The following is a 21,900-nucleotide window of genomic DNA, read 5'->3' on the forward strand; positions in this document are numbered from 1 at the left end:
TACTCCTCAGTATCGAAGCTTTAGTATCGTGATCGTGATCCGCTGCACTGTTAGCATGCTAGTTCATTTTAACAGATTCTTTTTCCGCACATTAAACCGGGACGAGGGGGCTTTTTCATTCGCACACACCTGGATACTGTCCTGAAGAAATCAAACTGCAGATGGCGCTCTAGCCAGGACGACGACACCATCCGCCAACCTGTTTAAACCAGCTGACCAATCACGCGCCACAGCGACGTCACGTGACCACTGTGAGGCGCTGGTGAGCAGCCCAAACTGTCAAGGATGAAAACAAACTAAACCTCGGTCTGGAACTCGAGTAAAATAAAAACAAACAGACGACCGGATGAACCTCACTGGATTAGCATGCTAGCTGTTGTTAGCATCAGCGTGACGATAAAACTCCTATTTGAGCTCTGAAAGTTGTGAAAATCACTTATAAACTCATCGTGGTGAATACTTACGATGCTCAGAATGCAAAAGAAAAGTGAGGAATAACACCGCAAACTGTTGGTGTCAAAGTTTTCAGGTTTTGAAGAGGAAAAATCAGGTAGCGCTCGTCTTTCGCGCTCCCTCAGCTCTTCATCCCGTCTATGATTATAACATTACCTTCCGTGTTGCATTCTGGGTCTATTCTGAACCAGCTCGATCGCAGTGTTCAAATTATACACCGCGCTGACGTTCTGTAGCTGACATAATGACACATCCCGGCGCACCTTCTCACGCCGGTCTCACCTCATGTACTTGTCTCGGCAGGTCTCCAGGAACTTCTCCAGCTGCGTCGGCGTGATGCGGTCCAGCTGGTACAGAACTTTAGGCTGAAAATAAAACCGTACGTTTATTTATCGGTACATTGTTCATACTTCGATGTTACGTTTGGGTTGTACCTCGGTGGTCCCGTTGTCGTTGATGCCGTACTTGTCTCGAGTCTTTTTGATCCGTTCTGAAGTGCTTTTGATAAACTTTTTGATTTCCTGGGATAAAAGAAAGCGCGATTAATATTACGTTATTATATTTGTGTAATCCCTCAATCGTCCAGGTCTGATCCGTAATAAAATAAAAAATTCCGCTCTGTAACTGGACAAAAACGTTTGTTGAGTGAAGACGTTTGGCTGATTCTTCGGTTCCGCTCAGACGGTTTGAGATTCTGATCAATTTCAAACCGACAAACGCTTTAAGAAAAAAACAGGTTGATGCTAAGAACAAAACCTGGAGACACAAATAAAGTGATGTGTCTCCTCCGTTCAGCGAAGAGTGAGCGTCACACTGGAGAAACTAAACACTCCATAAGAGAAAGAACCAACACGAGAGAGAACAGCTCAGGACACAGTCTGCTGTTCAGCTACATAAGAGAATAAACAGAGAGAACAGCTCAGGACACAGTCTGCTGTTCATCTACATAAGAGAATAAACAGAGAGAACAGCTCAGGACACAGTCTGCTGTTCATCTACATAAGAGAATAAACAGAGAGAACAGCTCAGGACACAGTCTGCTGTTCATCTACATAAGAGAATAAACAGAGAGAACAGCTCAGGACACAGTCTGCTGTTCAGCTACATAAGAGAATAAACAGAGAGAACAGCTCAGGACACAGTCTGCTGTTCATCTACATAAGAGAATAAACAGAGAGAACAGCTGAGGGTCAGGTCTGAGCCAGAGGAAAGAAATGGTCTGAGAGGAGAGTTAAAGAAGAGATTTATGTTAAGAAAGACAATTCAGACCCAAAACAAAGAAAGAAAACAATAGTGCTAAACAGTATGCTAACAGCCAGTATGCTAATAGGTGTGAAATCACTCATTAGGGGCCTGAGTGATTATGTAAAATGTGGCACAGTTCACACTTAATGTAGCTCAGACCGAGCCGACAAACAGGTGTTAGCTTCAGCGTCGTTAGCGCCTCCTTCAGACACATGAGGCAGTGTCCCGCAGGAATCTGACCACAACTGAAGAACGTTTTGTCCAGTTACAGATTAGAACGTTTCTTTTCTGTTCTGTTATATCTGACCTGTAAAACCCGCACTTCTAAACACTTGACCCAAACACTGACATGCCATTAATTTGAGAAAAGTCAAAACCAAAACTTGACAAGTACGATCACAAAATTCAGCAAACGCTTCACTTTTAAACATCCAAATGACATGCAGGTTTGTCTGGGTGGAGAGGGCATCGTTTGGCCTGGAATGTCCCACAGTATGGCATTAAACGCATCTGTCTCCATGCGCACAAACCGGGCCAAGTTACGGCTCAGCTCTGTGGAGAGGCGACCCCACTCACAGTGAAAATGTGTGTTTTTTCAAAGATTTATTAGCGATAAACACACAATGAACACATAAATACAAGACGTGCGTAATGCCATACTGCGGAACAATCCATTCAACGCACAAACATCTCCACGGAGACGAGGAAAAGTTGCTTAACGCATTTTGTACAAAACATAATTAGTGACATTAGTAAAGACCATTGTTTCAAGGATGCAGTACGTAACTTTTCTAGAGCAGGGTCCACCACCTTCTTGTCTCCATGGATACGGTATTGCTTTGTCAGGAATATTACAGATTAATTAATGCCATACTGCGGAACACGGTGGACAAACCAATAACAATAACGTGGAGACGAGAAGGTAAAGGTCCCGTATCACACAAACCTGACTTTTATGAGGTTTAAGTCACGTTCTAACGCCGTTTCCTCCTCAAAAAAACATCTGCAGCCGTGTCCAAAGCTCAAAACGCTCTGTTCCACCCTGTGATGTCATCAAGTGGCAGGATAAGTGGCGATTCCAGAGCTGAAACGATCCAAACGATTCTAGAAACTAAAGGTGCGTGGAGTTTAAAAACACGCTGGGGTCACCACACGACGACGTCACAAGGCGGAACGGAGCGTTTTCAGTTTGAGAACAGCAGGGTTTGTGTGTTAAACGTGTGAGAATGAAACAAAACAAAACACACAACTCCAGGTCTGTGTGTGCGACGAGGAAACGACCAGAGAACAGAGTAACACGGGCCCTTTAAATAAACACGGGCCCTTTAAATAAACACGGGCCCTTTAAATAAACACGGGCCCTTTAAATAAACACGTGCGTTTTAGTTTTTCAGCACTGACCCCGTGTGCGTCCATCAACACGAGTGCGTTTTCCATTTTCATTCAACGGAAAATCAATTTGACCCGACACAAAGGCCCGGTGGAGTCTTATTCACACGTATTATTCACACTTATTCACACGTGCAGTTAGAAGCGCAGGCTGTAATAACGCCACGCCACGCCGCTCTTAACCACGGGGACGACGTGACGATACCTCCAAGTACTTCTCCGAACCAGTGTCGGTGAGTTTCTTTAAAGAGGGAAAATACAGAGACATATGTGTGTGTGTGTGAGAATGATGAAAGGTAAGACCGTAACCATAGCAACGCAAAGCTCAAAATGAAACATTATGTCCCTTTGAACGCTCAGGGGACGCCGCCCGCAGCGTCCGGCGCCAAATGAAGCGAGTGTCACAGCAACCAAAGAGCCAATCAGGAGCTACGTCCATTTATATGTACAGTCTATGCTAGCACGTTAGCTCTGTGCATGTGTCAGATGCCCTCCCCGTGTGTGTCAGATGCCCTCCCCGTGTGTGTCAGATGCCCTCCCCGTGTGTCAGATGCCCTCCCTGTGTGTCAGATGCCCTCCCTGTGTGTCAGATGCCCTCCCTGTGTGTCAGATGCCCTCCCTGTGTGTGTCAGATGCCCTCCCTGTGTGTGTCAGATGCCCTCCCTGTGTGTCAGATGCCCTCCCCGTGTGTCAGATGCCCTCCCCGTGTGTCAGATTCTGTTTAATTTCTTTTATGATCCTGAATAAACTCAAAGTTCAGCCGTTGTCCCCAGACTGTTCTTTATTTTACTCTAACCCTCTGTGTGTCCTGTCAGTCATGTTTACAGCCACAAACACACTGAAATAGAACACACTCCACAGGGGCCCACAGGGGGCCCCACGCTGGGAGTTACCTCCAGGAAGCTGTCTCTGCAGCACAGGAAGTCCTCCCTCTTCATGACACCGTCGGCCGTGAGGACCAGCTCGTTCTGACTGAGCGCCGGCTCAGAGTGGCACGAGAAGACCGCCTGAAGAAGAGAGGGAGGAGAGGAGGGAGGGAGGGAGGGAGGAGAGGAGGGGAGACATGAGCTTCATTTCACACAGAGCAGGACTGAACATTTAAACTTTGGACACAGTGATCTCCTGAACAGTGTTTTTTATTCAGAGTAAAACAGAAGTGTCTGTGTCAGATGCCCTCCCTGTGCGTCAGATGCCCTCCCCGTGTGTCAGATGCCCTCCCCGTGTGTCAGATGCCCTCCCCGTGTGTCAGATGCCCTCCCTGTGTGTCAGATGCCCTCCCTGTGTGTGTCAGATGCCCTCCCTGTGTGTCAGATGCCCTCCCTGTGTGTCAGATGCCCTCCCTGTGTGTCAGATGCCCTCCCTGTGTGTCAGATGCCCTCCCTGTGTGTATTAGTTTGTCACTTTGAGCCTTTTCATCAGTTCATTTCGAACATAATACATAAATCCAGATGAGATATTTCAGAAAGTCCTTTTTAACACAAAGGTGTTTTGGACTGGCACACACGGGGAGGGCATCTGGATAAACTGATGGATTTGTGTTAGTGGATAAAACTAGGGCCTTTCTCTCTCACTGGCACAAAAGAGTGAGTTTCTCTGAAAGACCAAAACTGGTCGGAGGCACAAACACTTCAGACTGAAGCTGTGAAATGAGTCTGTCCTGATTATAATTAAATGTGATTAAACCAAACAACAAAAAAACACATTTTAAATCATTTTAACTTCTGTTCTGAGAGCAGTGGGCCTTTAATCGCTTGGTCGATTAATCGGTCGAGTCTCAGTCGATTAAAACTCTTATTTAGATCATGAGGATTTCTATGGGAAACAGCAGAAGACGTTTTTGTGTGAGCGCCCCCTGCAGGTGTGTGAGCGCCCCCTGTAGGTGTGTGAGCGCCCCCTGCAGGTGTGTGAGCGCCCCCTGTAGGTGTGAGCGCCCCCTGCAGGTGTGTGAGCGCCCCCTGTAGGTGTGTGAGCGCCCCCTGCAGGTGTGTGAGCGCCCCCTGTAGGTGTGTGAGCGCCCCCTGCAGGTGTGTGAGCGCCCCCTGTAGGTGTGTGAGCGCCCCCTGTAGGTGTGAGCGCCCCCTGTAGGTGTGTCTAGTCTATAGTTTTAAGAGCTGTGGCCACGCCCCCTTTATAGTCGACCAATCGCTGGACGGGACTCGTCTTCAGTCCAACAAAGATTTGTCCCGTCGACCACAGACCTTCTCTACGATACGGAGCTCATTCTGCCAAAAAACCCACCAGGCAGAGTTACAGGTCAGATCTGTGAAGAAGCGAGTCCACTCACAGTAAGAGCTCATGTTTTCAAAGAACTGTTTTTAAGTAGTATAAATATAGATAGATTCAAAGTCATATTACGGAACATAACATGTCCATGGAGACGAGCAGGTGGTCTTAAGTGTGCCCAGTGGAGCAAAGACGTGTTTAGAACATGATTCAGCCCCAATCGTTCAAGTTCTCCACTTAAAAATGAGAGACGCCTGTAATTTTCATCATAGTTTCACTTCAACTGTGAGACAGAAAGATCCAGGGAATCACACTGTAGGATTTATAATGAGTTCATTTGTAAATTCCTCAGTAAAATAAGTATTTGTCTCCTACAAACAAACAAGATCTGTGTCTCAGACCTGTACCTTCTTCTTTCAGAGGCTCCTCTGTCCTCCACTCGTTCTCTGTATTAATGGCCCCTGTTTGAACTCGTCCTCAGTATAAAAGACACATGTCCACAACCTCAAACAGTCAGACTCAAACTCCACTATGGACAAGACCAAAGAGCAAAGGAACCACAAACAAAACTGTAGACACCAGGCCCCGAACACTCAATCTGCAACAGGTAAGAGCTGGAGTCAACAAATCAACTGTGGAGCAAGTATTACAAAATGGAACAAGACCAAGACCTGGGGCTCCACCAAGATCTGACCCCGTGGGGTCAAAATGACACAAGAACAAAGAGCAAAAACCCCAGAACCACACGACCGAGTGAATGACCTGCAGAGAGCTGGGACCAAAGTAACAAAGGGACCATCAGTAACACACTACACCACCAGGGACTCAAATCCTGCAGTGCCAGACGTGTCCCCTGATTAAAACAGGACATGTCCAGGCCCGTCTGAAGTTTGACAGAAGCATTTGGATGATCCAGAAGAGGATTGGGACAATGTCACATGGTCAGATCAAACCAAAATACAACTGTTTGGTACAAAATCAACTTGTGTTTGTTTGAGAAAGAATGCAGAGTCTCATCTAAAGAACATCAGACCTACTGTGAATCATTGGGGTGGAAACATCATGCTTTGGGTCCGCTTTTCTGCAAAGGGACCAGGACGACTGATCTGTGTAAAGAAAAGAATGAACGGGGCCATGTGTCATGAGATTTTGAGTGAAAACCTCCTTCCATCAGTGAGGACATTGAAAATGAAATGTGTCTGGGTCTTTCAGTGTGACAATGATCCAAACACATCGCCCGTGCAACGAAGGAGTGGCTTCATAAGAAGCATTTCAAGGTCCTGGAGTGGCCCAGTCTCCAGATCTCAACCCAACAGTTGAAAGTCCATGTTGTCCCAAAACATCACTGCTCTAGAGGAGATCTGCAGGAGGAACGGACCAAACTACAGCAACAGAGAAAACCTCTGGAGACAGAAAACGACCTGTCACTGCAACAAAGGGAATATAACAAAGTATGAGATGAACTTCTGTTATTGACCAAATACTTATTTTACACCATAATATGCAAATCAATCCATTATAAATCCTCCAGTGTGATTTCCTGGATCTTTCATTCTGTCTCATAGTTGAAGTGAAACTATAATGAAAATTACAGGCGTCTCTCATTTTTAAGTTGGAGAACCTGAACGATTGGGGCTGAATAAATACTTTTTTGCCCCACTGTATTTGGTGTATTTGACCCTTTTGTGACCCCAGCCCCTGGGACAACAGATGGACATTAGCCTTTGGCTCTAATCTGTCGTATTTACATTAATGTTGAATCATGTCTGTTCATCAATATGCACTGTCCCAGTCAAACAAATACATAAGATGTATTTGGTGTATTTGGTGTACTTGGTGTACTTTGTGTATTTGGTGTACTTGGTGTACTTGGTGTATTTGGTGTACTTTGTGTATTTGGTGTACTTTGTGATGCTCACATTAGCAATAACTACCAACAAAGTTTTAAGATTGTCTGAAAACTCAAGAAAAAAAGACCAAAGTGATTTAAAGAGCGTGTGTTCAGGAGCCTGTGGTCGTGTTCATGGTCAAGAGTTTGATTTTACTGAAAAAACTTTTGGTTAAAGCTAATGCTAATGCTAATGCTAATGCTAGCTTGTGTGTGTGGTGTTCTTTGAGAAAGACGTGTTTAACAGCATAAATCACCTGTTGTACTTCAGATAAATCAGCTCTTTATGGTCAGATTGTGTTAAAACAAAACTCAGATTAAAGTCTAACAGAGCTTCAGACAGAGCAGTGCACACAGTTAGCATCGCACCCCAGAGAATGTGGATGACATCAGCTGCAAGTATCAATACTAAAACAGCTGAATCGCAGTGGAAAAGGAAATATCATTTCAGCTATTTCGATGACACAAAGATGTTTATGCTAATGTTATGCTAACGTTATGCTATCATTATGCTAACCTTTGTGTTCCACTCGAGGATCGTTTAGTTAAAAAAACACTTTACATCGTTATTATAATGGGTCAATGAAATCACAATTTTAAGTGACTTCATGATTCTCTGAGCTGCGGAAGCATCCGGCAAACCCAGCTGTGTGTATGCTAATTTATGCTAATTTATGCTAAAATACGTGTGTGTCATTTTCCACTTGAAGATGGCCTGGTTCAAGCACCGAGGTGGAAATAGTTTGGTTTCTTACGTCATAAACGATGGTTCATTTAAAGAGGCAGTATTAAAGAGGGGGTATTTACTTCTGTGGGGTATTAAAGAGGAGGTATTTACTTCTGTGGGGTATTAAAGAGGAGGTATTTACTTCTGTGGGGTATTAAAGAGGAGGTATTTACTTCTGTGGGGTATTAAAGAGGAGGTATTTACTTCTGTGGGGTATTAAAGAGGAGGTATTTACTTCTGTGGGGTATTAAAGACGAGGTATTTACTTCTGTGGGGTATTAAAGACGAGGTATTTACTTCTGTGGGGCATTAAAGAGGAGGCATTTACTTCTGTGGGGTATTAAAGAGGAGGTATTTACCTCTGTGGGGTATTAAAGAGGAGGTATTTACTTCTGTGGGGCATTAAAGAGGAGGTATTTACCTCTGTGGAGTATTAAAGAGGAGGTTTTCACTTCTATGTTGTATTAAAGAGGAGGTATTTACTTCTGTGGGGCATTAAAGAGGAGGTATTTACTTCTGTGGGGTATTAAAGACGAGGTATTTACTTCTGTGGGGCATTAAAGAGGAGGTATTTACTTCTGTGGGGCATTAAAGAGGAGGTATTTACTTCTATGGGGTATTAAAGAGGAGGTATTTACTTCTGTGGGGTATTAAAGAGGAGGTATTTACCTCTGTGGGGTATTAAAGAGGAGGTATTTACTTCTGTGGGGCATTAAAGAGGAGGTATTTACCTCTGTGGGGTATTAAAGAGGAGGTATTTACTTCTATGGGGTATTAAAGAGGAGGTATTTACTTCTGTGGGGTATTAAAGAGGAGGTATTTACTTCTGTGGGGTATTAAAGAGGAGGTATTTACTTCTGTGGGGCATTAAAGAGGAGGTATTTACTTCTGTGGGGTATTAAAGACGAGGTATTTACTTCTGTGGGGCATTAAAGAGGAGGTATTTACTTCTGTGGGGCATTAAAGAGGAGGTATTTACCTCTATGGGGCATTAAAGAGGAGGTATTTACTTCTGTGGGGTATTAAAGACGAGGTATTTACTTCTGTGGGGCATTAAAGAGGAGGTATTTACTTCTGTGGGGCATTAAAGAGGAGGCATTTACTTCTGTGGGGTATTAAAGAGGAGGTATTTACCTCTGTGGGGTATTAAAGAGGAGGTATTTACTTCTGTGGGGCATTAAAGAGGAGGTATTTACCTCTGTGGAGTATTAAAGAGGAGGTATTTACTTCTATGTTGTATTAAAGAGGAGGTATTTACTTCTGTGGGGTATTAAAGAGGAGGTATTTACTTCTGTGGGGCATTAAAGAGGAGGTATTTACCTCTGTGGAGTATTAAAGAGGAGGTATTTACTTCTATGTTGTATTAAAGAGGAGGTATTTACTTCTGTGGGGTATTAAAGAGGAGGTATTTACTTCTGTGGGGCATTAAAGAGGAGGTATTTACTTCTGTGGGGTATTAAAGACGAGGTATTTACTTCTGTGGGGCATTAAAGAGGAGGTATTTACTTCTGTGGGGCATTAAAGAGGAGGCATTTACTTCTGTGGGGTATTAAAGAGGAGGTATTTACCTCTGTGGGGTATTAAAGAGGAGGTATTTACTTCTATGGGGTATTAAAGAGGAGGTATTTACCTCTGTGGGGTATTAAAGAGGAGGTATTTACTTCTGTGGGGCATTAAAGAGGAGGTATTTACTTCTGTGGGGTATTAAAGAGGAGGTATTTACTTCTGTGGGGCATTAAAGAGGAGGTATTTACCTCTGTGGGGTATTAAAGAGGAGGTATTTACTTCTATGTTGTATTAAAGAGGGGGTATTTACTTCTGTGGGGTATTAAAGAGGAGGTATTTACTTCTGTGGGGTATTAAAGAGGAGGTATTTACTTCTGTGGGGTATTAAAGAGGAGGTATTTACTCCTGTGGGGTATTACATGTTTGGTTGGAGGAGCTGAGGGGTTTGAACAGTGGAGCGTGGCCCCGCCCACTTCCACGTTTGCCTTTTAAATCGGTCGATTCTGTTGTGATTTATAAAAACATGAAGTTTGTTTTTTATTGGAGTCTCATTTTTAAAAGTGCAGTCTCCATTTGAACATTTTAGTTGACACTGGACCTTCTACATTATGAACGTTAAACCTTCCTCTTCGGTATAGACCAGGTTACATAGTGAGGGAGTTAGGGACAAACCCGGGATAAGACAGGCTGCAGTAGGAGTAACTAGCTGGGGGAAGTATGGCAACCTGAGCACTATCCTCTACTTTGCCCTATTTTCTCATCAGCAATGCTATTCACATGTTGTCCCCTGTCCCACTCCCCCTGTGGAGTGTATCTCTTTCAGATGCCCCGATGACAGATGGACCCTCTCCTCCACCCGCCTGGCCCTCCTCCACCCGCCTGGCCCTCCTCCACCCGCCTCCCTCTCCTCCTCGCCTGGTCTTCCTCCTCCTCGCCTCCTCGACTCCAGACCAAAGTGGGCGGGACTCACTCTGATGTTGTCCAGGACTCGTCTGAACTCGAGCGGCTCGTCTTTGCCCTCCATGTCGGCCGGGTCCAGTCCGTCTCCTCCGTAGATGAACTGGATGATGTCGCCCGTGGAGCTCCGCACGGTGAGGTCGTACTGAGAGCACAGGTCCTCCAGAGACTTCACCAGACGCCGCTGAGGAGGAACCAGAACTTTAGAACCAGAACGTTAGGACCAGAACTTTATAACCAGAACTTTAGGACCAGAACTTTAGAACGAAAACCTCAGAACCCGAACTTTAGAACAAGAACCTTAGGACCAGAAATTTAGAACATAGAGTAAACCAGGAAACAAGTGGATCACAGAAGTGGTGCAGCCAGGGGCCTCCTTCTCTGTCCTCCTCTCTCCTCCTCTCCTCACCTGCATGCATCCGGTCTCCTCTGTCTTCACGGCCGTGTCCACCAGCCCCTCTCTCTCCTCCTCTGTCCCCCTCTGTCCTCCTCTGTCCTCCTCCTCCTCTGTCCTCCTCTGTCCTCCTCCTCCTCTGTCCTCCTCCTCCTCTGTCCTCCTCTGTCCTCCTCTGTCCTCTGTCCTCCTCCTCCTCTGTCCTCCTCTGTCCTCTCTCCTCCTCTCTCCTCCTCCTCTCCTCACCTGCATGTATCCGGTCTCCTCTGTCTTCACGGCCGTGTCCACCAGCCCCTCTCTCTCCTCCTCTGTCCCCCTCTGTCCTCCTCTGTCCTCCTCTGTCCTCCTCTGTCCTCCTCTGTCCTCCTCCTCCTCTGTCCTCCTCTGTCCTCCTCTGTCCTCCTCTGTCCTCTCTCCTCCTCTCTCCTCCTCCTCTCCTCACCTGCATGTATCCGGTCTCTGCTGTCTTCACGGCCGTGTCCACCAGTCCCTCTCGTCCTGCCATGGTGTGGAAGAAAAACTCTGTCGGGGTGAGACCTGAGTAGAAACTGTTGGCGACGAATCCTTTGGCGGCAGGAAGCTACGAGCAGAAGAAGAACAGGTGAAGCTACGAGCAGAAGAAGAACAGGTGAAGCTACGAGCAGAAGAAGAACAGGTGAAGCTACGAGCAGAAGAAGAACAGGTGAAGCTACGAGCAGAAGAAGAACAGGTGAAGCTACGAGCAGAAGAAGAACAGGTGAAGCTACGAGCAGAAGAAGAACAGGTGAAGCTACGAGCAGAAGAAGAACAGGTGAAGCTACGAGCAGAAGAAGAACAGGTGAAGCAGAACAAAACACTTTTCTTATTTCAAACTCAGCAGGTGGAGTTTTAGAAAGTGACGTCTGGGGCCGATTTGGACAAAAAGTCCAAGACCCTGGAGTATTTCAGAATAGAGCTGCAGAGGTCAAGGGTCAGCAGCTTTAAGATGATGTAACAGCAGACGACTGTGTCTCTATGGTTCTCATGTCACATTTTAAATCTCCACATTCATCTAAAACCAAATAAAGGACGAAATCCACTGATGTCCGCGTTAGAAAACGGCGGCGTCCAGTGGAGCTGACGCCGGAGTAAACGTCACACTAAAGCGCCTCACGCTGCAGCGCCCCCTATGGACAGAGGCACATCACACTAGAGCAGCACATTTTTATTCATTTGGACCAAAATGACGACGCGACGCTGCAGAATCCTACGAGTATCAACGATTAAGAAAATAAAACTGGAGAAGGAAGAGCGGACGTCACAGTGGGCGTGTCACAGGGGGCGTGTCACACAGGGGGCGTGTCACACAGGGGGCGTGTCACACAGGGGGCGTGTCACACAGGGGGCGTGTCACAGGGGGCGTGTCACAGGGGGCGTGTCACACAGGGGGCGTGTCACACAGGGGGCGTGTCACACAGGGGGCGTGTCACACAGGGGGCGTGTCACACAGGGGGCGTGTCACACAGGGGGCGTGTCATGTGGTTTTAATCTGCAGCTCATTCAAAGTGGAATCATGTGACAAAACTAAGAGCCATAATCCTCCAAACTGATGACTCCATGACAAGTTTATGAAGAGGAGGAGGAGGGAGGGAGGAGGAGGAGGAGGTAGAGGAGGAGGAGGGAGAGGGAGAGGAGGAGGAGGAGGAAAAAAGAGGGGGCAGAAGACTGTCAAACTAATTGAGTCATGGTTTGTCCAGTTGTTGTGTAGTTTTGTGTGTTGTGTTTGTTTATTTATGGAGGATTGTCGTGTGGAGAATGGGTGATGTCGACTTATGGGAGGAGCCTCGTACATGGGTGATGTCGGCTTGTGGGCGGAGCCTCGTACATGGGTGATGTCGGCTTGTGGGCGGAGCCTCGTACATGGGTGATGTCGACTAATGGGAGGAGCCTCGTACATGGGTGATGTCGGCTTGTGGGCGGAGCCTCGTACAGGCTTGTACTGCCAGGAGAGACTCAAACATGGACGTGTGAAAACTCTTCAGACGTGTTTTTGAACATGGAGGAGAAACATTCAGGGTGATGAGGTCATAGTCTGTGTAAAGTCGTACTCTGGAGCTTTTACAGACGAGCCCTGAGCCCACACTGGACCTATTATTGTACCGAGGCATCATGGGAAATCTACACAGAAGAGCGACCACTGAAAACGACAACCACCAAGAGACAGGAGGAACTCGACTGGAACGACCAGCGACCAGAAAAGTGAAAAAATAAAACATCTTAAAGTGACACTGAATAAATAAAATAAAACATCTTAAAATGTTTAGACTGAATAAATAAACTTCTTTGTGTTTATATTAAATAAATAAACTTCTTTGTGTTTATATTAAATAAATAAACTTCTTTGTGTTTATATTAAATAAATAAACTTCTTTGTGTTTATATTAAATAAATAAACTTCTTTGTGTTTATATTAAATAAATAAACTTCTTTGTGTTTATATTAAATAAATAAACTTCTTTGTGTTTATATTAAATAAATAAACTTCTTTGTGTTTATATTAAATAAATAAACTTCTTTGTGTTTATATTAAATAAATAAACTTCTTTGTGTTTATATTAAATAAATAAACTTCTTTGTGTTTATATTAAATAAATAAACTTCTTTGTGTTTATATTAAATAAATAAACTTCTTTGTGTTTATATTAAATAAATAAACTTCTTTGTGTTTATATTAAATAAATAAACTTCTTTGTGTTTATATTAAATAAATAAACTTCTTTGTGTTTATATTAAATAAATAAACTTCTTTGTGTTTATATTAAATAAATAAACTTCTTACTTTTGAGTGTTTCTCAAAATGAGGCAGAGAACGATTCTCAAAACCATCAGGGACTCGAGAGCCACTTATGGCCTGCTGCCCCACACAAGCGATCATCTGAGAGATATTAATGAAGGAGCCTGTGGAGAGAAGGAGGTGAGAGGAGGTGAGAGGAGGTGAGGAGGAGGAGGTGAGAGGAGGAGAGAGGAGAGGAGGGAGAGGAGGAGAGAAGAGAGAGAAGAAAGAGAAGAGAGGACAAGTGATCATCTGAGAGATATTAATGAAGGAGCCTGTGGAGAGAGAGGAGGTGAGAGGAGGTGAGGAGGAGGAGGAGGTGAGAGGAGGTGAGAGGAGAGGAGGGAGAGGAGGAGAGAAGAGAGAGAAGAGAGGACAAGTGATCATCTGAGAGATATTAATGAAGGAGCCTGTGGAGAGAAGGAGGTGAGAGGAGGTGAGAGGAGGTGAGAGGAGGAGAGAGGAGAGGAGGGAGAGGAGGAGAGAAGAGAGAGAAGAAAGAGAAGAGAGGACAAGTGATCATCTGAGAGATATTAATGAAGGAGCCTGTGGAGAGAGAGGAGGTGAGAGGAGGAGGAGAGAAGAGAGGAGGACAAAGGAGGACACAGGAGGACAGAGGAGCACCCAGGAGGACAGAGGAGCACACAGGAGCACACAGGAGGACACAGGAGGACACAGGAGCACAGAGGAGCACACAGGAGCACACAGGAGCACACAGGAGGACACAGGAGCACACAGGAGCACACAGGAGGACACAGGAGCACACAGGAGCACACAGGAGGACACAGGAGCACACAGGAGGACACAGGAGGACACAGGAGGACAGAGGAGCACAGAGGAGCACACAGGAGCACACAGGAGCACAGAGGAGGACAGAGGAGGACAGAGGAGGACACAGGAGCACAGAGGAGGACACAGGAGCACAGAGGAGGACAGAGGAGGACAGAGGAGGACACAGGAGGACAGAGGAGGACACAGGAGCACACAGGAGGACACAGGAGCACAGAGGAGGACACAGGAGGACACAGGAGGACAGAGGAGGACACAGGAGGACACAGGAGCACAGAGGAGGACACAGGAGGACACAGGAGGACACAGGAGCACACAGGAGGACACAGGAGGACACAGGAGGACACAGGAGGACACAGGAGCACAGAGGAGGACACAGGAGGACACAGGAGGACACAGGAGCACACAGGAGGACACAGGAGGACACAGGAGCACACAGGAGCACACAGGAGGACACAGGAGCACACAGGAGGACACAGGAGGACAGAGGAGCACAGAGGAGCACACAGGAGCACACAGGAGCACAGAGGAGGACAGAGGAGGACAGAGGAGGACACAGGAGCACAGAGGAGGACACAGGAGCACAGAGGAGGACAGAGGAGGACACAGGAGGACAGAGGAGGACACAGGAGCACACAGGAGGACACAGGAGCACAGAGGAGGACACAGGAGGACACAGGAGGACAGAGGAGGACACAGGAGGACACAGGAGCACAGAGGAGGACACAGGAGGACACAGGAGGACACAGGAGCACACAGGAGGACACAGGAGGACACAGGAGGACACAGGAGGACACAGGAGCACAGAGGAGGACACAGGAGGACACAGGAGGACACAGGAGCACACAGGAGGACACAGGAGGACACAGGAGGACACAGGAGCACAGAGGAGGACACAGGAGGACACAGGAGCACACAGGAGCACACAGGAGCACAGAGGAGCACACAGGAGCACACAGGAGCACACAGGAGGACAGAGGAGGACACAGGAGGACACAGGTTCGTCCTTTCACCTTTGGACCCGCACAGGGCCATGGTCAGGGGACTGTTGCTCTTGTCCAGCTCCCTCAGACAGGCGCTTCCCGCTCGGTCTCTGATCACAGACAACTCCCTGAGGATCAGAGCCTGGACCGAAAAACAGGAACGAAACCTTAAGTCTGCGTGAAATGTGACGTAATGTCTTTAACACGGCCGGAACATTCCAGAGCGCGAACATCTCACAGCACAAATTTAAAAAGGTCTGATTTTTACCGTCTTAAAAACATGAAACGCTCGATTTTAAACGGTCCAAACTCCTCGCCGACCTTATTACTCACCACGATGAGTTTATAAGCACTTTATAGAGACAGTTAGCACGTTAGCATGATTTATGACACGAAGACACATCATCACATGTTTACTGTGGCCCGTCCGTCGCTCAGAACAAACGCCGCTAAATATGAAGCAGAACGGAGCGACACGAAAACAACGCCGTGTTTCCCGTTCGAGGTGTTTTTGCGAGCGGAGAGCCAGAAATATCAGCGCGCTCCACAAACCAAACGACGACAACAACGACCTGCGACGGCGAGAGTGACGGCGAGAGACATTAAGATCACGACGCACTTTGAATTTCTTTGAGTGCGTTTCATGTTTGTTCTGCACGTTCTGGTGACGTAACGGCGACTCGCTCGATTATACGTCAGGAGCCACGTACAGACTGTCCTCACGTATATAACAGGGCTCAAAGGGGAAGAGGAGGAGCAGAGGAGGAGCAGAGGAGGAGCAGGGGAGGGGCAGGGGAGGAGCAGAGGAGGGGCAGGGGAGGAGCAGAGGAGGGGCAGGGGAGGAGCAGAGGAGGGGCAGGGGAGGAGCAGAGGAGAAGCGATGGTGGTGCAGAGGAGGAGCGATGGTGCAGAGGAGGAGCAGAGGAGGGGCAGGGGAGGAGCAGAGGAGGGGCAGGGGAGGAGCAGAGGAGGGGCAGGGGAGGAGCAGAGGAGGGGCAGGGGAGGAGCAGAGGAGAAGCGATGGTGGTGCAGAGGAGGAGCGATGGTGCAGAGGAGGAGCAGAGGAGGAGCGGTGATGGTGCAGAGGAGGAGCAGAGGAGGAGCGGTGATGGTGCAGAGGAGGGACGGTGATGCAGAGGAGGGACCCTTAAAGGACCTCAGACCCTTTCAGGACCTCAGACCCTTAAAGGACTTCAGACCCTATAAGGACCTCAGACCATTTAAGGACCTCAGACCCTTTCAGGACCTCAGATCCTTTCAGGACCTCAGATCCTTTCAGGACCTCAGACCCTTTAAGGACCTCAAACCCTTTCAGGACCTCAGACCCTTTAAGGACCTCAGACCCTTTCAGGACCTCAGACTTCACTGCTAACCCAAACAGACCAGCCACTTACAAACGCTTGTCCTCCATTTTGTTTCCAAGAATAAATTATTGATTATTGCACGAAAATAAACGCTGTGTTTCCCAGAGAGCGCACAGTGAACCGAAGAATCTCAAGTGTTTGTACAAAATAAAAACGCTGCCTGTGGGTTTGTGTTGTCGTGTCATTCTCCGGTGTTAAAACGCTGTTCCCTTGTCGTCCACTCGTGTCTGACTAATCCAGCGATCTCTCCCTGTTTGAACCCTCAGCAGTACGAGCCGCGCTTAGGGAGACGACAGGAACGCGAGGTTTTCAAAGTATAACCACGCTGCAACGACGTCTCCGTGGAAACAAGCCGGTAACGGACGTGTAAAGTTACGCGGCGCCGCTTTCGTACCAGCCTTCAGCGCGTTTACCTCGAGCGTCTCCTCCGCCGTGCAGCCGGGTTGCTGCTGTAGTTTCCCCGTGTGCAGGGCGTCGATGTACTCGTCACATTTGGCGTAGCCGTCGTCCAGCAGGTCCTGTTTGGCCTTGAGCAGCCCCTGACCCGGCGTCACGTCCCCGATCCCGATGGAGAAGCCCCGGTTGGCTGTGAAACACAAACAGCGCTCAGCTTTGATCAAATATGACATTTCCTCAGAGGAGTTTAAAGTTTTTATTCGATTTTTGAGACGAGAGTCGAGCCGAGAGCAGAATCCGCAAAGTATCCGCTTTATTTTTACATTATTCTCTCTGTTTTTGCTGTAAAACCCCTCACCACACACTTTATACACTTCTCTCACATTTCTCTTGTTTCATTGATCACAGTTCCTCTGACCGCGCCTCCTCGTCACTTTATTATCCGTCTGTCACATCTCCAAAGCTCAAAATGCGACGCTCCACCTTGTGATGTCATCAAGTGGTAGGTTTTCAAGTTAACTCCTCCCACTTTTACCCTTTAAGTTCAGTCGAGAGAAGAGACGACTCCAGGACTGAGATGATCCAGATGATTCGAGTAAAAGTGGAGTTTAAAAACACAGCGGAGCACTTCCTGTATCACATGATGACATCACGAGGTGGAACAGAGCGTTTTCAGTTTGAGAGCATTAAAGAGGAGGTATTTACTGTAACATATTTAAATCTGTTTCCTTTTATTGTTTTGAAAATACTAAGTTTCAGTTTCGTTTTTGACGCTCGAGTCTCCTGTCTCTTTGCTCTCTGTGCTAAGCTCCTCCCCCTTCAGAGCACTATCACACTCAGCTGCATCGCACGAATGAAACTCCTGCACATCACGCCAGGTTTGTCGCGTCATAGTGCACAGTTTGTGTCATGTTTTTGTTTATTTATGGAGGATTGTCGTGTGGAGCGTGGGTGATGTCGGCTTGTGGGCGGAGCCTCGTACAGGAGGGTTCAGATGGGGCCCAGGAGAGATCTCTAGATTAATCACACACGCACGGACGACATCTGCCATCATCTCGACGTCATTCCCCGAGGTCCCGCACCCGTTTGGGAACCTCCAGACCTAAAAAGACTTGATTAAAACCGTTTGAACGTAAAGTCGGGCTTACACAGAAACACCGGGGCCAGGCGGGCGAGGCGGGACATGGCGTTGGCGGCCTCCAGCTGCCCCCAGTCCCTCAGGAGGATGTAGAAGATGTTGTTTTTGGAGCCGGATCCCAGAGTTCCTTTGTCCAGACTTCCGCACATGAGCTCACTGTTGTGGATCACCACGACTGAGGAGAAAGACGGAGACTTTTTAAAACACACTGCTCGATCTTACGGCTTTGATTCACTTTTAAACATGTTACTTTAGGTTATTTATGGAACGTAACCCCCCGCGATAAAACGAAGGACCACTGGAGTTGGTATGTGGGAATAATACGGATAAATAAATGTAAAAACAAATCAAGAAATAATAATCAAAAAAATATTGACTTGTATGACTCATTACAGATGCAAACTCGAGTGTTTTATTTCAACAACACAGTTTTTACGGTTTAAATCTGCTCCTGGGTTATTACTGTCATCACACAAGAACGAGAAGGTACGACTCTTTATACGTTCATCATCGTGGAAGAAAACGAGCGCCTTGGCGGTGGTCGTTGTTCAGTAATTATAGCGGCGCTGAGACGAGGACGTGTGACTAACAGCAGCCATTTAGTGAAAGTGACGAGTGTGGCACGGGGCGTTCTTCTGTAGTTAGTCATTAAAAAGTGAGACCGAAGTGTGGAAAGACACGTGAGGAAATGAAAGCAGACGCACTGATTACGTTTAAATTTCCAAAGAGCTAAACGTGTGACTTGTGTGGATCACGATAAAAACGATTTAGTCGAGTCTGAGGTAAAGTCGTTTACGTGTTTGTTGTCATTTAGAGCAGGGGTATTATGCAAAAATGACTTTATGGAGCTTTTGGTCACGTTATAATGTTGTTCCCTCATGAAAAACACGTCTGAGGAGGTTTTAGACGTCATCAGTGCATGTTTGAGTAATTTAGGGATCTCTCCCAGCCTCTATTCAAACTCGTTTTGTCCCCGCACTCGTCTGGTTCTCTAAAACACGTCTCGTTTTGTCCCCGCACTCGTCTCGTTCTCTAAAACACGTCTCGTTTTGTCCCCACACTCGTCTCGTTCTCTAAAACACGTCTCGTTTTGTCCCCACACTCGTCTCGTGCTCTAAAACACGTCTCGTTTTGTCTCCACACTCGTCTCGTTCTCTAAAACACGTCTAGTTTTGTCTCCACACTCGTCTCGTGCTCTAAAACACGTCTCGTTTTGTCCCCACACTCGTCTCGTTCTCTAAAACACGTCTCATTTTGTCCCCACACACGTCTCGTTCTCTAAAACACGTCTCGTTTTGTCCCCACACTCGTCTCGTTCTCTAAAACACGTCTCATTTTGTCCCCACACACGTCTCGTTCTCTAAAACACGTCTCGTTTTGTCCCCACACTCGTCTCGTTCTCTAAAACACGTTTCGTTTTGTCCCCACACTCGTCTCGTGCTCTAAAACACGTCTTGTTTTGTCCCCACACTCGTCTCGTTCTCTAAAACACGTTTCGTTTTGTCCCCACACTCGTCTCGTTCTCTAAAACACGTCTCGTTTTGTCCCCACACTCGTCTCGTTCTCTAAAACACGTTTCGTTTTGTCCCCACACTCGTCTCGTGCTCTAAAACACGTCTTGTTTTGTCCCCACACTCGTCTCGTTCTCTAAAACACGTTTCGTTTTGTCCCCACACTCGTCTCGTTCTCTAAAACACGTCTCGTTTTGTCTCCACACTCGTCTCGTTCTCTAAAACACGTTTCGTTTTGTCCCCACACTCGTCTCGTTCTCTAAAACACGTCTCGTTTTGTCCCCACACTCGTCTCGTGCTCTAAAACACGTCTCGTTTTGTCCCCACACTCGTCTCGTTCTCTAAAACACGTCTCATTTTGTCCCCACACACGTCTCGTTCTCTAAAACACGTCTCGTTTTGTCCCCACACTCGTCTCGTTCTCTAAAACACGTCTCATTTTGTCCCCACACACGTCTCGTTCTCTAAAACACGTCTCGTTTTGTCCCCACACTCGTCTCGTTCTCTAAAACACGTTTCGTTTTGTCCCCACACTCGTCTCGTGCTCTAAAACACGTCTCGTTTTGTCCCCACACTCGTCTCGTGCTCTAAAACACGTCTCGTTTTGTCCCCACACTCGTCTCGTGCTCTAAAACACGTCTCGTTTTGTCCCCACACTCGTCTCGTTCTCTAAAACACGTCTCGTTTTGTCCCCACACTCGTCTCGTTCTCTAAAACACGTCTCGTTTTGTCCCCACACTCGTCTCGTGCTCTAAAACACGTCTCATTTTGTCCCCACAAATGAGGAAAAGACGGGAATCTGAACCGGCTGTTATGACATCATCAATCCTGGAATGTGAGCGCAGCCAATAGAACGAGCCGGCGCTTACACGAGTCGTTATGGCACAGGTCCTCCCCTTTGCCGCAGTACTGCTTCCCCTTGGTCCTCAGATTAGCTTTAACTGGACAATCATTTCCTGGTTTCAAAATGAGGCTGAAGATCTGTTTCCCCGTCCACAACGCCATCGGCTAAAACACAAAAAACACAATTTATTAAAACGCACAGTTCAAACATCTGAAAACAACAGCGCACTTCCTGATGTGTGGATGATATATGTTTGTATGCGCTGTGGCCCCACGTCTGGCCCCGCTCTAGTTTCGCTCCGGCCCCGCTCCGGCCCCACGTCTGGCCCCGCTCCGGCCCCGCTCCGGCCCCGCTCCGGCCCCGCTCTAGTTTCAGTACAACCCTTAATGTTCAGGCTTTGATTGTAGAGTCACTTCAGAGGATGGACGGTGGAGTCCAGTTTAGCTGAAGCAGCACTGGAAAAACTCAAATCTGGAACCCGCTGGACTAAAGACACGAGGACAGTACCTTCAAAATGGCCGGTCTCGGTAAAGTGATGCACACTTTCTGATCTCCGCCGACGAGGATGGAGGCGACGATCTGACAGACTTTTGATCTGTCAAAGAATGTGTCCTTAAAAGTCAAGAGGTAGGCCCCTGCAGGAAGATCACAGCAGGAAGATACGGCTTTGAACTTTCATCAACATGCAGATTAAAATCAAACAGAAATGCAAAAATGGGCACGATTTCTGTCCTTGAGCAAAGCAAAAGCCACTGGTGGTAACAAAAAACGTTTTCAGATGAGGACGAGGGCGATAGTGACAAAACGCACTGATATTTTTGATCATCTTCATAATATTTAGACAACACTTACATAAACTGATCCCCACTATTTTAGGCCCCGTGGTACAGAATCACTCAACTGTCTGGGCTCAAGAACGACACGAAAATGGACTTTAAATTCAGACAAAGACTTGCAGAAATAAAGCTTCAGTTTTTTTTAGCCTAAAAGCGTGTTTATTCTATTTGCATGTTCTTATTACATTGAAGAAGTTTAAAAACACGTGTCCTGGCCTAGAGGAGGAGGTTTCCATGGAAATGCTGTTCTTTTGGCTAAAATATTCCACATTATGACATTAAACTCAGACAGGTGACGTCTCACATCCAGAAAGTAACAGTTTGGCTTTATAGATTTTTAGATTTATAGATTTTTTTTATTTTATTAGATATACTGCATTTTAAATTGAGCACATTTCATTATATTTTATTTATTTATTTTTTTTATTTCCGATGTTTAAATCTGATGAATCTCCACGTTACTGTC

The 21,900-nt window shown here is 46.8% G+C and overlaps 2 protein-coding genes across 3 annotated transcripts in view; one reads left to right on the top strand and one right to left on the bottom strand.

Annotated features, from left to right (window-relative positions):
* pald1a (phosphatase domain containing paladin 1a) overlaps positions 1 to 4,111 on the top strand; it is a 290,101-nt gene extending 285,990 nt beyond the window's left edge. The window contains exon 21 of the mRNA XM_055229719.1: positions 4,097 to 4,111. The gene's annotated coding sequence lies outside the window, so the exon portion shown is untranslated. The remainder of the gene's footprint in view (positions 1 to 4,096) is intronic.
* Positions 1 to 21,900, bottom strand: part of polr3a (polymerase (RNA) III (DNA directed) polypeptide A) — a 47,545-nt gene that overhangs the window by 11,953 nt on the left and 13,692 nt on the right. The window contains exons 13-24 of one of the 2 annotated variants that reach the window (XM_055229688.1): positions 21,106 to 21,233; positions 20,624 to 20,762; positions 18,254 to 18,418; positions 17,123 to 17,295; positions 15,376 to 15,487; positions 13,580 to 13,698; positions 11,225 to 11,362; positions 10,402 to 10,572; positions 3,981 to 4,094; positions 3,293 to 3,328; positions 888 to 974; positions 736 to 818 (exon numbers count right to left, since the gene is read on the bottom strand). In XM_055229688.1, coding sequence (XP_055085663.1) covers positions 736 to 818; positions 888 to 974; positions 3,293 to 3,328; positions 3,981 to 4,094; positions 10,402 to 10,572; positions 11,225 to 11,362; positions 13,580 to 13,698; positions 15,376 to 15,487; positions 17,123 to 17,295; positions 18,254 to 18,418; positions 20,624 to 20,762; positions 21,106 to 21,233 — 1,465 coding nt within the window. The remainder of the gene's footprint in view (positions 1 to 735; positions 819 to 887; positions 975 to 3,292; positions 3,329 to 3,980; positions 4,095 to 10,401; positions 10,573 to 11,224; positions 11,363 to 13,579; positions 13,699 to 15,375; positions 15,488 to 17,122; positions 17,296 to 18,253; positions 18,419 to 20,623; positions 20,763 to 21,105; positions 21,234 to 21,900) is intronic. The other variant, XM_033984579.2, reaches the window with a different exon arrangement.

This window comes from Periophthalmus magnuspinnatus, chromosome 19 (genome assembly GCF_009829125.3).
Source record: "Periophthalmus magnuspinnatus isolate fPerMag1 chromosome 19, fPerMag1.2.pri, whole genome shotgun sequence".
Classification (NCBI taxonomy): Eukaryota; Metazoa; Chordata; class Actinopteri; order Gobiiformes; family Gobiidae; genus Periophthalmus; species Periophthalmus magnuspinnatus.